The sequence below is a fragment of the Nothoprocta perdicaria genome, unplaced genomic scaffold (assembly GCF_003342845.1).
Source record: "Nothoprocta perdicaria isolate Ctin4 unplaced genomic scaffold, notPer1 scaffold_49, whole genome shotgun sequence".
NCBI classification, from domain to species: Eukaryota; Metazoa; Chordata; class Aves; order Tinamiformes; family Tinamidae; genus Nothoprocta; species Nothoprocta perdicaria.
This window is the reverse complement of record NW_020455743.1, coordinates 803,605-819,754: the sequence shown is the minus strand read 5'-3', so window position 1 is coordinate 819,754 and position 16,150 is coordinate 803,605. Positions and strand designations below refer to the sequence as shown.

Here is a 16,150-nt window from a genome sequence, read left to right as displayed (position 1 = left end):
TAGTAAGTGTAAGAAAAAAAATAAATAAACAAGTAACGCTTTCCTTGTAAAAACCTTATGATTGACAGTAAAATCGACATCAATATTTCTTGAGTGTGTTGTGTCTGTTATTATCAGTTCCTGATAATCTGAAGAACCTGCTGCTTTTTAAATATGACCAAAAAAGGCAGAAGCTAGATACTGTTAGTTGTACAGAAATGACAAAGCAGTTCACCTAGCCTTATTTTTATTTTTCTCCTTTTTTTCCAGAAGGTGTCGGGGTAGTTCCTCAGAAAACTGAATTTGCTCATAAAAATCTAGATTAAAAAAAGAAAAAAAGCATAGGCAGCCCACACAAAGGAATGAGCCTATTTCTATTTAAATTAGCTTTTCACAATGCATTTTTTGCCCTTTGCCAAGTTATTCATGAGTGCCTTTCTCAATTCTCAGTGCCAGCTCAAAAATTCTGAAAAAAGGATTGAATTGTTTTGAAAGACAAAAAAGCACCTGAAAAATCAAACTCAGTTTTCTGACATGGGAAAAAGAGGTGTGACTGCAGTGGAAAGGAGGAAGCAGATGCTCCATGTGTAAGGCTGGGGTGACCTGCAGAAGCAATGGTCTATGGWGGTCTCCATCCGGAGCGTGTGACTCCTGCACCACATTCCCGCCCAGCCGGTCTGCCCTTCGGCACCGAGCCTTGGCTCCTCCGCTGCTGACATAAGAGTTCAGTGGAGACTGAGATGCAGATGGGACATTTGCACAGGGGAAGGAACAACTACAGCACTGTCTGTTGAGGGGGCAGGGCAGCCGCTTACAAGCTCTTGGCTCCAGCCCCCTGACCAAGCATGTCCTGGAAGTGATGCCAAGAGCTGAAGCGCATTGCTAGGCTGAGATTTGAAAGGACAGACTTGGCAAAGGGAGAGAGGCCAGTTTGGGGGTGTTTAAATCACTGATTGTGTGACAAAAAACCTTCTCTCTCTTCATATTTGTTATCCACCCAGGCATTTATATCAGTTCATATCTAGAGCAGAAATGCTGCATCAGAAGACATGCGTAAGTGGTGAAGAGAAGTAATAATTTGAAATAAATTTACCACCCCTACAGTGAAAATCCACCTACTTACTAATAGGACATCTGTTCTGATTACTGTAAATCCTGTATCAACACCTTTGTTTAGCTATGGTTGTGTACAGAATTATGAAATATAAAAAGAAAGCTATCAGTTTTCTTATTTATATCATCCATTTCAAATAAAGCACAAAATGCAAAAAGCTACACCATGCTACACAAAACATATATTATTCTAGCTGCCAAAATGAATCAAAACAGTAATATTTTAATAAAAAGCCTATAGTTGTTTTGCACAATGCAGCCAGTTTAAATAAGTGCATGCTGTATATTTCCAATAGCATTTTCATCCTAAGAAAATCTAAACATCATGAAAAACAGTAATAGTAATGATGTTGTAGACATGATGGTCTAGACAAAATAAAGTAGAAGCAATGCATTTTATTAGACCAGTTGATAGATTAATCCCTGGAGATCTGAAGCCAGGCTTGTACCCAGATAAGCTTGCTTATTCTTTAAACTACACATCTCAGACTAAAACCAGATGTAACTTCTACTACAGAAGATTTGTTCTTCTCTGTTTCAAAGGATGTCATTAATTTTAGACTTGCTTTATACTAACAAATATGTTTTAGAGCTAGCTTACTGTTTCCAAAGATCATATACATACAATTGTGAAATGTTTTTCATTCGATGTATATATTTATAATATGAATCTACATTTGAATTTGTCACCTAAATCTCCTTTTGATAATCAAAAGATTGAAATAGGAATTTATATAATCCAGTTCATCTGATCTGTTCTATACATTGACATTAGGATAAGTTGTGCTATAAAGAGCAACTAGCTCATATGTAGATGACTGTAAATATTAGAATTAGATAGAATGAACCTTACCACTAGAGAAAAGCACAGAACAGGTCATACATTCACCATAAATAAAACTCCCAAAACTGGAATAATATTATGTTGTGGGACTATTAACAAGTGAAACACCAGAAGTAAAATTATGATATAATTTTTGATTTATTCATTCCTATTCCTTTTCACATATCTTTCATTTTTAAACTGTTCAGATAAAGTGTCCTAGAATAACAAATTTATTCTGTTGACTGTTCTTTAAGTATATTTTAGTTCTACACTTCTGTCAGTAAGCCAACAGTTTTGTCCATACTGACGCTGGTAAGCATAGATGAAACTCTTCACCAAGTGAGTAAAACAGTAGCAATGTTAGTTCCAGTCAGACCTGAAATTATAATATATTTTCTAGTGTCATGCAGAAATAGATAAGTGTTTTTTTTTCTCAGTTTTTATGGAGAAAAAAAAAGAACATCTATAATGCATGATGGTGTGGGTGGTCATGACACAGATCAAAGAAGTGAAGGAAATTGCATGATGGAATACCTATAAAATCCCAAGGTAAAGTTTTTGCTCCTCAAGGATTAGCAGAATTTTTTTGTTGTGTTTTGCCATACTTGATTGATAGATTGATTTCACTCTTAAATGAAAATAATTTCTGATCTTTCTTAATAAAAATGTGAGAAAATCAATTCTGGCTCTGTTAGAGTGATGAGTAAACCACTAGTGATCTGAAAGAAATCTGTATTTCAGTAAAGTGAAAAAGAATRTAAAGAAAATTTTGTTTAATAAATTTGTCATGTGCTATTTTTCTGCTGTTTTTATGCATTGCTACTTTAGATAGTTAATTGATACTGTGAAGCACAAATATGCAGAGAAGCTTGATAACTTCGATGCTTAGCTTGATAATTTCTTTGATGACATTATATTCCTGAGGTTGTCCAAGATTTGAATACTATGTAAAATAAGTGCACTTTGGGTAAGGATGAATAATTCTCAAATACTTTCTACTGGCTTTGGTGGAGCACTATGTTCCCAAGCAGGTAATAGTACAATAAAAAAAAGGATGCCTTATTTCCTYAATCTTCTACTACCTGTAATACAGGTATTATCTCAAATCTCTTACTGCACATATGTACTATGAATTTTGGTTCACTTATCAGCTAAGAATTGGAACACAGTCTATTAAAAACAACTAAAAACTTTCTTTAAACATGCTTGTTCTGTGAATTTCTCTTCCTATGAACTGCCATCTCATATAACATGTAGAAATGTATTAGAAAAAACAAGGTTGTTCTTATCATGCAGGAGAGGATACTAAAATTCTGATAGCATTTAAAGAATAAAGCCAAATAATATAACACACTTGTCAAGAAATGCTAATAAAGTGCTTATTAAGTCTATTAATGACTGGTACACTACATTATAAAGTTTGCCCTTTATTTCAAAGCAATATATTCATTTAGCATGAGTGTATACAAATTTATTTTAAGGATGGATGCAGGACTAGGTCCATATGCTGCTATATTTGGATATTTCATGCTCTAGTTTATTAAAATATCATCCTAGAAAATCCACCATATGCATAAATAAACTAAAACTTGCAGAGAAAAGCTTAGAAAGTTATAAATGCCAGGTTAGGAAAATACTGCTGGAATTCACATACTCAAGGGGAATATAGAACTAAAATGAAATCCTCTGATTCCTTACCAACAATGTGAAATATTAATGTTGAATGTAATTTCACTACATTTAAAAGGTTGTTTAACAAGCATCCTGGGTGTCTTAAGAGTAGAATAATTTAATTTTTGTAATATCATATTGGACCAAGGGTTTTTACCTCTTTTGTGTCTTGTGTAGTCACCAACACTTACTGTTTTATGATAAATATTTGTCTACATTTTTTTTTCATTATAGAATGAAACTCATCTTAACAACTTCATCATACTTAACTGTTAAAATAGTAAGCAGAACCACGATAACAACATAAACTTAACATATTTATATTTTGATATTCTAATATGACTTATGATTAAAATAAAACTGACTTGAACAAATTTATGTCATGCATAGAAACAATGTTTCTTTAAATTATTCTCAATTGCTATAAAAACAATTTTGGAGATATTTTAAGCACTTAGTTTTACACATGAAGCCACAATTAATAATAATAAAAAAAAAGAACTGCAGCTAAATAGTCTCATTTAAGTTTAACAAGTCATCAGACTCCCATAAATGCTACAAAATCCTCTTAACATTTATTGACACTATATTGTCAACAAGGACTACAGGACATTATTTAAAACAGAAGTCATGACTGCATTACTGCTTCATAATATTTAACCATGTAATTATTAAAAAACTCACATATTTGTCCTATAGGTTTTCAAGAGGTCATTCTTTAGTATCATATGAGACAAGCAGAGGCCTCAAAGATTATGGACATACTGAGAACAAGGATGATTAAAATAAGCTTGTGAACATTGACACTTACTTAAGTGCAATAAACATAAAACTTTCTAATATATTTTAGAATTTTATAGCTCATATTTTATTTTTATATTATCTATACAAACGGCCACAAGAGACTAATCATTTCTCCTCTTCAAAAGACACTCCATCAGGCAGAGAGGAAGTCCTGGGATATTGTAAGAGAAGTGGAAAATAAAGAATACTTGTATAAGAAGCATTAGCAACATGAAAAATTAGCAATAGCAGCCATGTCCTGGAGGAAATGTGATAAATAATAGAAAAAGATGGTAATTAAGAAAGAGAACATGTTATAGAAGGTAGATTAAGCATGAAGTAAGACCCTGTCTAAAATAACAAGCATATAAATCTATTAACCARAAGAAGCAGGCTATTCATCTCACCTCATGTTACACAGAGGAAGTTCTGCACTTTCCACAGCCCATGGAAAATGCCTTTAAAATTCTACCTGCCCAGCTCTGCTGCTTCTCTGAGTTACTGTCTAGTAGAGCTTTCCTCTTGCTAGTGACCATGGAGCATGACTAATCTCTGATTATTTTTAAAATGGCCACTGTGAATATCTCAATTAGGTGTTTTACAAAGGTAGAAATGTCTGAAGGTCAGAAGCAGCAAGATTTTAGAGCTGAGGATCTCTCTCCATTTAAATTATGTCTCAGCTAAATTGCTGAAGTTGGCTTTCTAATTCATAATTTCAACCTAAAACATACACAACATAGTTTGCACTTACTTTGAAGTAAAATACATAAGGCTTTGATCAAGCTGCCTTCATTTAAATCTGATTTTGAATAACTAACTAAACCCATTTACAATGAATATATTAAATGAAGATTTATAGTGAATGTTTTAACCAAAATTCTAAATAAAATTCTGATTATTATTACTCAAATGCACACATGAGCTTAATTTAGACCTTTGTTTTCAACTACACAAAAATGATTGCTATATAAAAGAAGATCACGCCTTTCTAATTTATAAAAAATATCCCATCCACTATTCAGCCAYGAATTGGCTAAACCTACAGGATTTTATGTATTATAAAAATGCTAGGTTCATTTTGAACATGCGGCTTTCATAATGAGGGAATAGTTTGGTTTATTTTTATTAGTCTTTCCACAAAACAATAACAATAAATATATTTTTTCTCTGAACATATTCATGAGTTGAATTAAATTTGTGAAGAACAAAAGAAATAAGAATCAACTCTGATAATCACAGGTATCAGCTTAARTAAGTAAAATGAGTTCCTGGGTGCATCCAAAATGGTTCATCCCCATCATTTGTGGCAGAGACTAAGCAGATTCTGTTCTCAAGCTATGAATGCTTGGAAAATAGCTGCCCTTGTTCCTTAATATTTTTCTCATTTAACACCATATACAAATAAGTAATATATGTTTATGGCAGCATCTTTCTCTATTCCGAAGGAGATGGAACATCAGATGGGAACAATCTATTTGAACATTTGTGAGGCAAAAGTGAGTGCATTTGGTCTAATATCATTAAAATACAGATCACTTAAGACAGGATATAACCTTCCATGTCCCTTTCAACAAGTATCATAAATGGCTATGTATGTATTCTCTAGAGATATGGAAGACCCCAATTAAGTGAGCTGTGATGTTAGAAATTTAATATCATTATAATTACTTTTTTCATTGTATTTATTTTAGTGGTGGAGTTTTCAGCACTATAAATACATACCAACATATAGTCATTTAAGATTTTTTACTGATCATGATGACCTGATCACAACTAAATCCTTCAGAAAGCAAAAGAAACAAAGCTTCAACAAACACCAACTTTCAAAAAACACTAATAGAGTCAGCTCCAGCATAATAGTGAAGCATAAAAATCACAGTCTAAACAGTCATTTTGCCTATAAACCTAGCAAAGAAAGAAGTCATGGATGGCAAAGGGAAAGAATAAGCTGGTATTTTACAGATTGTTACAAGAATGTCTTAGGCCAAGCAGGATAAATGTATATAATGAAAAGACTCTTATCGATTTGCATTATTTTTAATTGTTAATTATTAGTCTGTTGGTGAACATGCTCAAATCACTAAATCCAAAATCATACTCATTCCAGCAGAAGTTGTTTTCAAGGTGACATTAAGGAAAATAAAAAATGAATAAAGACAACAAAATGTGTGTCTCAGAAAAGAATTCAGGAATAAGAACCTACTGGTTAGTTCTGATTCCATCTGAAAGATATGAGGACTTATTTTAACAGAATGGAAAATATATATATATTTAAAATGAAAAAAGAAAGGATTGAATATGTAATGCAAAATTGTCAGAGTCCGTTTGCTTTATCATATGCATCAGTAACAGATGTTTGATATTTTAGTGGGGTAGATATACACTATCTCTTAGACTCAAGCTGGACACCCTTTGACCTGCATGATAGTCTGGGAAGGCTGAAAGAATTCATGTTTGCAAATATCTTAGTAGTAGAGACAACAGAAAGAATAACCTTAACATTTAACTAAAATAAATTTCTAATGGAAAATATTTTTGATTGTTGTTATGCCATCCTAATAAATTAATACTGTGTTGTTAAAATAGGAACCTTTCCTCCATCTGAACATGTTCTTAATCAAGATTGTCACAGGAAACTGATACAMCTTTCATTAAAATTCCACATATCAAAAGAAAAATTAGTAATGCTAGCCAGGCGATAGATGTAGATGTGTACAAATGATTTAATATATAGCAYCACTTTTTTAATGCATAATTACATAATAGCAAAGCAAGAACCATCAATTATGGTGTTTATGTGAGCATTTTCATTAATGACAAGCTGTAAAAATCAGTGTGTACAGCTTGTATGCTGCAAAGTAGATAATTCATAAGTCAGATGCAAGTAAAAAAATAGAAAAAGATTCAGATCATTTAAGTGATATTTCCAATATGAGATACAAATTTTTCAAGTAACATCAGTTTTGTTGTTGTTTGGTTGGTTGATTTTTAAGAAAAWGATGTCCTAATAGAAAATTGCCAGATATTCTAAGACAAAATAATATTTTTAAGTAGAAATAAAATATATACTGACTTGTGGTAAGGAACATATAGTTAACGTGACTGCCATTATCATGGCATTTTTTCATAAATGATATTTTTCATAAAATCAAGAATGTGACCGCTAAAAGTGATCGTTATTTTATGCTTGTTACTTTAAAGATGGATGTAAGATGGGATTCAGTGCATATAATTTAAGTCACAAAAGGGAACATTTCTTCTCATTGTAGAACAGGTAGAAAAAACAGTCTCTATCTGGGATTTTCAATAGCCATAATTATATATACTTATTCTTACATATTTTTATAGTTATTATTTATAATATTTTATATTCCTTTTTTATGTCTCATTTTGATAAACTCTTTACAGGTTACTCAATATGTATGTTAAAATTTATGGAAAGTCTGATGCAAACTACTCATTCTCAAAATGATTTGCTTACTCATACTTTTGATTTTCTTTTATTTTAAACCAAAAATATTTGCCATAGCAATTTCAAATGCCTTAGAAATGTTTTTCTGACTTTTTTGGAGCTGAGATTTACTGATGGAAATTGCTGTTATCAAGAATTGACAAATGCATTGTTTATCACTACAAACTACAGACTACTAACTTACAGAGTTAGAAGAAATGTAAAAAAAAAAAAAAAAATCTCTGAAATGTGCCAAATGCGATTAGTCAACAGTATACGTTTTACTCCAATATAAGAGATTGAATGTTAAAAAAACCCATAATTCCTTAGTTTAAATAAGTATTTGTAAATATAGCGAAGTGATCAACTATCAGTTTAATTTACTACTTTTATTTTGGTAACAACGTTTATTTCTAAATTCCTAAATTAAATTTCTTTTTCAAAAGAAGCAAACAGCCAACACCCCTCTCCTGCTGTTCCATAAATAAATGACATGTAAAGTTTTAATTTCTGATGAAGCAATGATAAAAAGACATATCATGACATAAGTACAGCAGTAGTTTAAAATTAGTAATACTCTGAAAAGATCTGTTAATTCTGTTTAGTCTCGTGATAGTAATAAGGATGGTATGAAGACCCACAGTACTACCAAAGCAGTTCACTATTTAGAGTTCACTATGGAGATTGTCTGGATATCTGCCAGGGTTTCTAGACTTCCAGACTTGGAAATTATACCTATCCCTCCATAAGCCTTAATTTGTTTTTAGCACGTCAAAATCAGTCACATCTCTTCCTATCTCTACCTAGYTAAACATCAAAGACTGAAGTCCTATCTATACCACAAGTGATGATTTTTTTTAATCATTGCTACAAACAGTAAGATTATTGTTTATTCATTACTAAAAAGAGTTGTGATGCTTTAAGCAGTGCCGTGCCCCATTCACAGCGACTTCTCATATAATGATGTATGGACTCAAATGGTACATAGTCCTCAGGTGATCCCTGCAGTCATTGTGATSACTCACATCATAGATCACCTGAGGACTATGTACCATTTGAGTCTATATATCATATATTGAAAAAGATAACTGACAAGCTCCTCCTGGTATAAATCAAATTCTTGAGGACTCTATTTCTGGTTTTTGCATATGACAGTCAATCAAACCAAGTATATGGATGTTTACTCTGAGGTTAATCACTAGACAGTAATTGCCTGTCTGTACTGATCAAATATATCAATTCCATATACAAGAAAAAATATGAAGATATTTTGAATATTGAGCTTAAATAAATATGATTGATCACCTGCATTCTTTCATAAGAACATAAGCAATATGATTGCCAGACTAATCTACTAGAAGAAAATTACAAACAATTTTTCACTGTAATTTCTGATAATGATAACATAGCTGGCAAAAATCTCAGTATAGAAAGCAAACTTCTCACTATAACAGGAAGTTGTTACAGCTCAACCTAATGCACAACATACATGCGGCCATTAATTCTCAGCATGCAATATATTTCTATATCAGTTACTCAAATGTAACAAGAAAAGTTCCGTGGAATTCCTTCTACCAGATTTTTTAGTTTACTTGATACTTCAAAGGCTGCACAAGCAAGCGATTTTATGAACAATATGAATTTAGATAATATTCAGTTTCTCCCCAAAATCCTGTTTCTGTCTTGTTTTAGAGAATATGACATGAAACTGTCATATCCTGTCTTCCAGTTTCATAACTGCAAAGACTAATTCTCTACCTTAGGTAGAACTATATAGTTTTATATTTTTATAAAACAGCGATTAGAGATGTAGTGAGAAATGGAGAAATTATTTGTAATTGAAATAGACCATTTATAATATTCAGCAGCTCTATACATCCCTCATACTATATATACTTTTGTTTTCATCTATGATGGATTTTATATCTTGATATGGTAACTTTAAATGCAAATTCCATTAAATGCATCTTTTTCCATTGCTGTTGGTGAGATTATACAGTTTATTTATGTTATATAATTGCAATGTTAAAAGTCGAGGTTTCAAAATCTTGTTGAAGACAAGGATAAGTGAATTAAAGAAAAATCAGACTAATGGAAAATAGGTCAATTAGTAACCATTACACATGATGACTGAGATCAAGAAGTTCTTGAACTGTCAAGCACAGAAAGCTGGGAGAGAACAACAGAGAAAGAATGATACCATTCTTCATTCACACATTGTTCAGGTATTCCTACTTAAATGTCCATTACGTTGTTGCAGTGACCTTGACAGACTAAACAGTATTTTAACCTGATCTGTTCCTGTATATGTTATCTTATATCTCAAGCCATTTAACCACAAGAAAAAGTATGATCAACCTCATGATCCTACTTTTCATTAAAGGTAATAATGCTGAAGTTATCTGTTCCTTGTGCCTATTTTTCATTCAGAAAGATGACCCTGCCATGAACTACAGCAACAGGAAAAAACGTTCAAAACAAAACAGGCAAAAATGCTCAAAACCTTAGATGTATTAGTGTGAAGTATTGGGGGCAGTTGGATATATCCGCTGTTCCTGTTTCTGCATACAGCAAAGTTTTGTGCAAAAGAGTTTAAATAGATACAATGATTCAAATACATCTCAAATCACAACAATCAGTGTTTTTTTTCTATATATAACAGATAGCAAGAGCCCATAATTACCTGTAACTGTTAATTCTGTAGTTCTTCTGACAACAAAGATTCCATATTTTAACTCACAAGTGTAATTTCCAATGTCATCCTCTTTAACTTCCCGAATGACAAGAGTGTCCTTTTTAAATACAATACTTGATCTCCAAGTCTTTGATTTGCATTCCTGTTTAAAGAAAATATAACACTTCAGTGATAATGTTCTTCTCCTTAAACTAGATTACTACTCTTGGTGTTGTTCCAAACAGGAAGCCTAGAAAAGAACTCAACATATTCATGAGTTTTACATACACTAAATGTCTTGAATATCTCATTACATTAGTTTAGTGCTGTTTTAAAAAGAAACAAACAAATGAAAACAAAGGACGTGACATTTGSCAAGAAAGACAAGAAAGACGACTTCATTCATTTGGTCATTTTGCGATTCTGTGATTTTCTTTGCCATTAGTTTGTTGGGGAGATCTTATTTCTTATTTCATTTGTTTCCATGCTCTTACAATTATATTTGTTATCTGTGATTGTTATATTACCAATATAACAGCTGCAGGTTTCAGGGGAGAAAGGTTCATTTGTTTGTTGGTTTGTTTTAAGAAAATGGTGATTAAAAATGGAAAGAAACAGAAAGATGAGAATGAGGAGAAACCAGGACAAGTTATACATCTCTTTCTGAAAACATTTACAGTATCAAGAAAAAAAAAAAAAAAGATTTAATTTCTATTACCAAAATGTTAGATTTTGTGAATTTATAGATATATACATAATGGTTTGCATGATTTTTAGAACCCCTAAATAATTTAAGTGCTATTTGTAAAAATTTATTGGAATGTTTTTATTCTAATCTTTCTAACCATCTTTGCATTACTAGCTAATATATTTATAAAGCATTAAGAATGGGGACTGATGCTTTTCATGAAACATAATGTCTTTGGATGGATTGTCATAAAATATTTATTTGATTAGCTTAGCATAATCATTGCTTATGCATTCAAGGCTTGCTTTTCCACATGAAAGTATTATACCTTGCTTGACCATGTTCTCAGAAACCTTGTAAATGACTCTTAAAAAGACTACTATTTGAGAAGCCAGTCACAGTTTTAAATTTGACAAGTCTTCAGGTAAACACTGTATAACACATACAAATATAAGCAACTGGCTATCTCAGCTTCCATACTCTAAATTAGCTAGTTCAGACAGAATCCTTGATCATGAGACTTTACTGCTATTAGATTGCATAGTTTTATGTTCGTGAACTCAAGATGCCACTCATAGATGTTAAAGTTAAGTGTGCACAGGCAATCCTTTTTTAAATTGTTTTTTTCTAGAATTTGATCCTTAAGAGCTAGAAATCATTATGCAAGATAAATAAAGATATTAATAAAAAGACTGTAACTATTGGTCATTGGTAGCTGCAAGTAAGAGTTAATATACTCATACTAAAATTTAGGCAGTGATTGCTGAATTCTGTGTTGTAAGAATCAAGTAATTTGATAATAGCATACACAGCTCTTCTGTTTAATTTTCCAAGGAGATTTTATGTCTGAAGTTCTACAAATGTGTCCTTCAGCCTAATATGAAACAAGCAGGTGCTGTACCTGAAGGTTATGTGACTTTTTATTAGCATATCAGTTTAGTCTAGACTGATAACACAGGCTTTTTCTGCCCTCTCATTAGCAGAAAGCTGTCAATCATTTATAACATCCATAAAAAGATATTAATAAAGCACTAAATTGGAAGTTTACTAAAGAAAGAATTTGAATCTGTTTCTTGTTTAGTTCATTTTCCTGCTTTTGGTATCTATTCTGGTGGCTATTTTTTTAAGAAATCTTAAAAAACATCCAAGTTGCATATCATATTTAGATGATGAGAATCAGCAGAACATAATATCTTGTTGAAGATAAAAATGTCTTGTATTCCTTACCTTATACCAGAAAATTTCAGGCTCTCTAAATGGAAATAAAAAATCCTCTATTTCGGGGCATGAGATTTCCTTGCTTTTGCTAAGTTCAGCTTTTTCAAAGTACTTCATCTTTGAATTGTAGCAGAGTCCAGTGTCATTTTCACCCACCGTCAGAGAAATGGACACTTTCATACAGTAAGTGGAGTTTCTGTAATGCAATAAAAATAGAAATAAAAATCTGATTGTTATATTTGATTTTCTCTCTCTGGCTTGGGATTAAAATAATGACTTACACATCATATATATTGGTATTTTTTTCATATTAAATTGTATTTTGTGTGTATTCATTATAATGATAATGAAGCTTTTCATGATAATGTTGCTACCTTTTCAGCCACTACATGTAATATTTAGAGGCTGTTGGCCTTATTCTGTAACAATAAGTTTATTTCTCCTTTTCCTTGAACTCCTTCTAATAGTACTGTCCTTGTGTTGTTTATTTGAGGACAATTTCCTCTAAAGCAAATATGCAACAAAAGTTTCATGTCTTTACCAGTGAAACACGACAACCATCTTGCTGACAAACGCTATTGCAACAGTTCTCCAGATGAAAAGATCCTTTCACAGTACCACAGGCTAATGCCAAAGGGGCACTTTGTCATCACACTGGGAGCTGGGATATTAAGCCACCTATCAGATTCAAACATGCTTGCAAGTGAAAGCAGCAACCTTTACATAGCCTTTGATTAAAATGAGTTTTGTGACCATTCCAGTCATAGAAAAAAAAAAGAAAAAAAAAAAAAAARAAAAGGATATTTTMAGGTAAAGGACTGCTAACTTATTTACCTAGCCTCTAGCCTCCAGTTGCCATACGCCTGGGCCAGAATGTTACTTCTACATTCTCTGTAACCTTCATTAGTTAGCCATCATTCATTAGTCCTGAAACTTATTCCTTCCCCCGCTGCTGCTGAATGTTGATATGCTAGACAGCCAGAAACATTGGGAAAAGGGAACATTGTTTTGTTTCCCACATTTCACTATGCACTTTAATTGGTCTCAGAGACAAAATTACTTAAAATGATTTTTTTTTTTTTTTCATTTCCAGGTGCACAGCAAGAGAGTGTCTAAAGCTGAGCACTTCCCAGGAATACTCTGTGACAATGCAAGATTCCTCTCCTGCTGATTTGTAAATGCATTTGACCCCTAATCTGCTGTAAGAGTATCCTGCAGAGAACACTAAAAAAAAATATTTCTTCACTTATTTTCATTCTCAGACTCTATAAGTTGATTTACAGCAGTCAAGTATCTCATAGTGCAAGCTCTGAAAGACAGCTACATTTTCACATTCTCTTCAGACTTCTTCAAAAGCTTCCTTTTCTCTGTTCAAGAGGTGTTAGAAATGCATAAGAAAGAAAAATACGAGAGACTTCATTCAAAGCACTTGACAGCACTATTTCCTAAGGAAAATATAAACCTGCAAAGGAAGATATAAGTAATTAATTTCTAAGAGTTTACTCTTAGAAATATAGATTCTGGAACTGAATCACCCTAAACTACCAGGAGGATTTCAGGACATGTAAGAACAAAAACAAAATAGCATCTCTGTGAATTAGGGCTAGCTATAATTTCTTACTCCATTCAGAAGTAAGAATAAAATAGAGTTGTCTAAACTTTACCCAGAGCAAAGAAGATATTCATTGAATATTGATCAGCTTTTAAGTCATTTAAGAGACATTACTTACATGTAAATACAATTCAAAATCATTCAGCATTTTAATGAGCACATTTGCATTACTGTATCTTACATTATTCCTCCATTTAGGTCCTACTTGGAATATTTATTTGTAGCTTTGGAACATCATAAAGTGTCATCTAAGTCAGTTTTTCAAAATCAATATTATTTTCTTTCTGTATTCTTGAAAGACCAACCCTTTTGAAATAGTTCCACCAAGCAATCCACCAAGTTCTCAGTATCAAAAGCAGAGTACATAAACTGGACAACACGGTTATGCTATTAGATGACAGGGAAAATATACATAGAAGTACTGGATAATTAAATCACATATTTAGATGTTCTCTTTTATTCACATATTTTTATTATGTGGTTGAGTTTCATGTTTTGTTCAATTACTGAATCTCAGGACTTAAAAATTCCTAGAGGACTGAAGAAATGTCCTTAACTGTCCTTTTTCTCTGGAAATTTTCTTTCTTGGTTTTCCTTCAAAATTCAGAGGCAATTGGATAAATATTTAATTTATGTTTTGGTCTAAGAGCTCTGTTCTGCAATAACAGCAATGCCAATTCTTAGAGTTCTTGTGAGGAATATTCATGTTTCCAGTAGGAGATCCTTTACCAAATGAAACTTAGGCTTTCCTCTCTATAGGAAGAGAGGTATTTTGGAAGTATCTTAGAAGATTTAAACCTGTTGCTTTAAAGGGATTTTAGTATTTATTGATTTAAAGTTGTGGGTATCTGTGGTTTGAGCCATATATATAGTGCTTTGGCAGACAAAACCACAAATTGACTGAGTTTTAAGATAACTAAATCCTAAACTATCAGATACAAGGGACTGAAACATTTTGCCTGGACACTAGTCAGATATCTAAGTGCCCTAACAGAATTTTCTTTTGAGGGCCTAAAGTATAATGAGAGGAACCTACAACTCCAGATACCTCCAGGTGACACAGACTTTCTTACTGAGATTTCACACACTAAGTGCACTGTCAATCCAACTCCATCTGGCATTCTCTATCAGAAGCAAAGACTGCATCTGATGGACAAAGAAGACTGTTAGGAAGAAACCAAACTCAAAAAGAATGATACAAAAGGCAGAGCACAATAAAACAATATGGACAATGGAAAACAAGCTGTTGGATCCAGAATCAGAAAAACAGAAGGCAAGTTCAAGCAGTTCCCCGGTGGGAGTGAAGAAGAAAGCGGATGAGCTGAGATGTTTGCTGCTTACAGCTGGAGCGTAACTGAGTAGATGTAGAGTCCCTCAGTTGGCAGAATGTAGAGCAGGCAGCAGAGTTCTGGATGTGAATGCCTCAGAGGGTCAAAACTGCTAGAGTGTTAGAGCAAAGGAAAATTTCCCTTATGCATCTTACTGGAGGCACCAGACCAAAACAAAACAAAAATATCCTACCCCAATGTATTCTGTGTATTTATTTTATTCTATTCATTGTTTACATTATAACCCAGAAGAAACTTTACTACATTATTTATTAACAGCAAATCCTGCAAAAATTTTTCTTCTTTTACTCTCCAGGGTGGTGAGAGCCACAGGCCTTTAGGACCACACAGCTGCATTCCACAGCAACATGGGTCGAAAACTCATCATCTGTGAGACAGCTAGTAGAAAAACTTTAAGTGGTGTAAATCACACAGAGTACAGAAATATTGCAAAGAATTTACTAAAACTGTATATATTTCCCCTTTCCTGCCCTGTTTCTTACTAGGAGTAGGAAAAAGTTCTGCTGAGTGTCATATCACATATAAAAAAGCTATTTCACAGGATATGTCAGCAGCTATTCCTGTGTTTTAACTCGGTTTCAGAAAGCAGAGTCTTCACCGTGACTTGTGTTATTTTTACATTTCTGGCCTATAGACGTGAAAGGAAAAACAATGGCAATAGCATTTGCTAAGTATGTTGATATATTGATTCTCTTGTATTTCTTTTTTTGGTTTTCTTTTCTTTATTCATATTCCTTATGTCTTTAGAACCCAGTTACAAAGGATCTGCACCTGAAAGCCCTTGAT

The 16,150-nt window shown here is 32.6% G+C and overlaps 1 protein-coding gene across 1 annotated transcript in view; it reads right to left on the bottom strand.

Annotated features, from left to right (window-relative positions):
* The window catches only part of IL1RAPL1 (interleukin 1 receptor accessory protein like 1), a 701,170-nt gene that overhangs the window by 259,352 nt on the left and 425,668 nt on the right, over positions 1 to 16,150 (bottom strand). Inside the window, exons 4-5 of the mRNA XM_026047316.1 lie at positions 12,413 to 12,599; positions 10,507 to 10,660 (exon numbers count right to left, since the gene is read on the bottom strand). Coding sequence (XP_025903101.1) covers positions 10,507 to 10,660; positions 12,413 to 12,599 — 341 coding nt within the window. The remainder of the gene's footprint in view (positions 1 to 10,506; positions 10,661 to 12,412; positions 12,600 to 16,150) is intronic.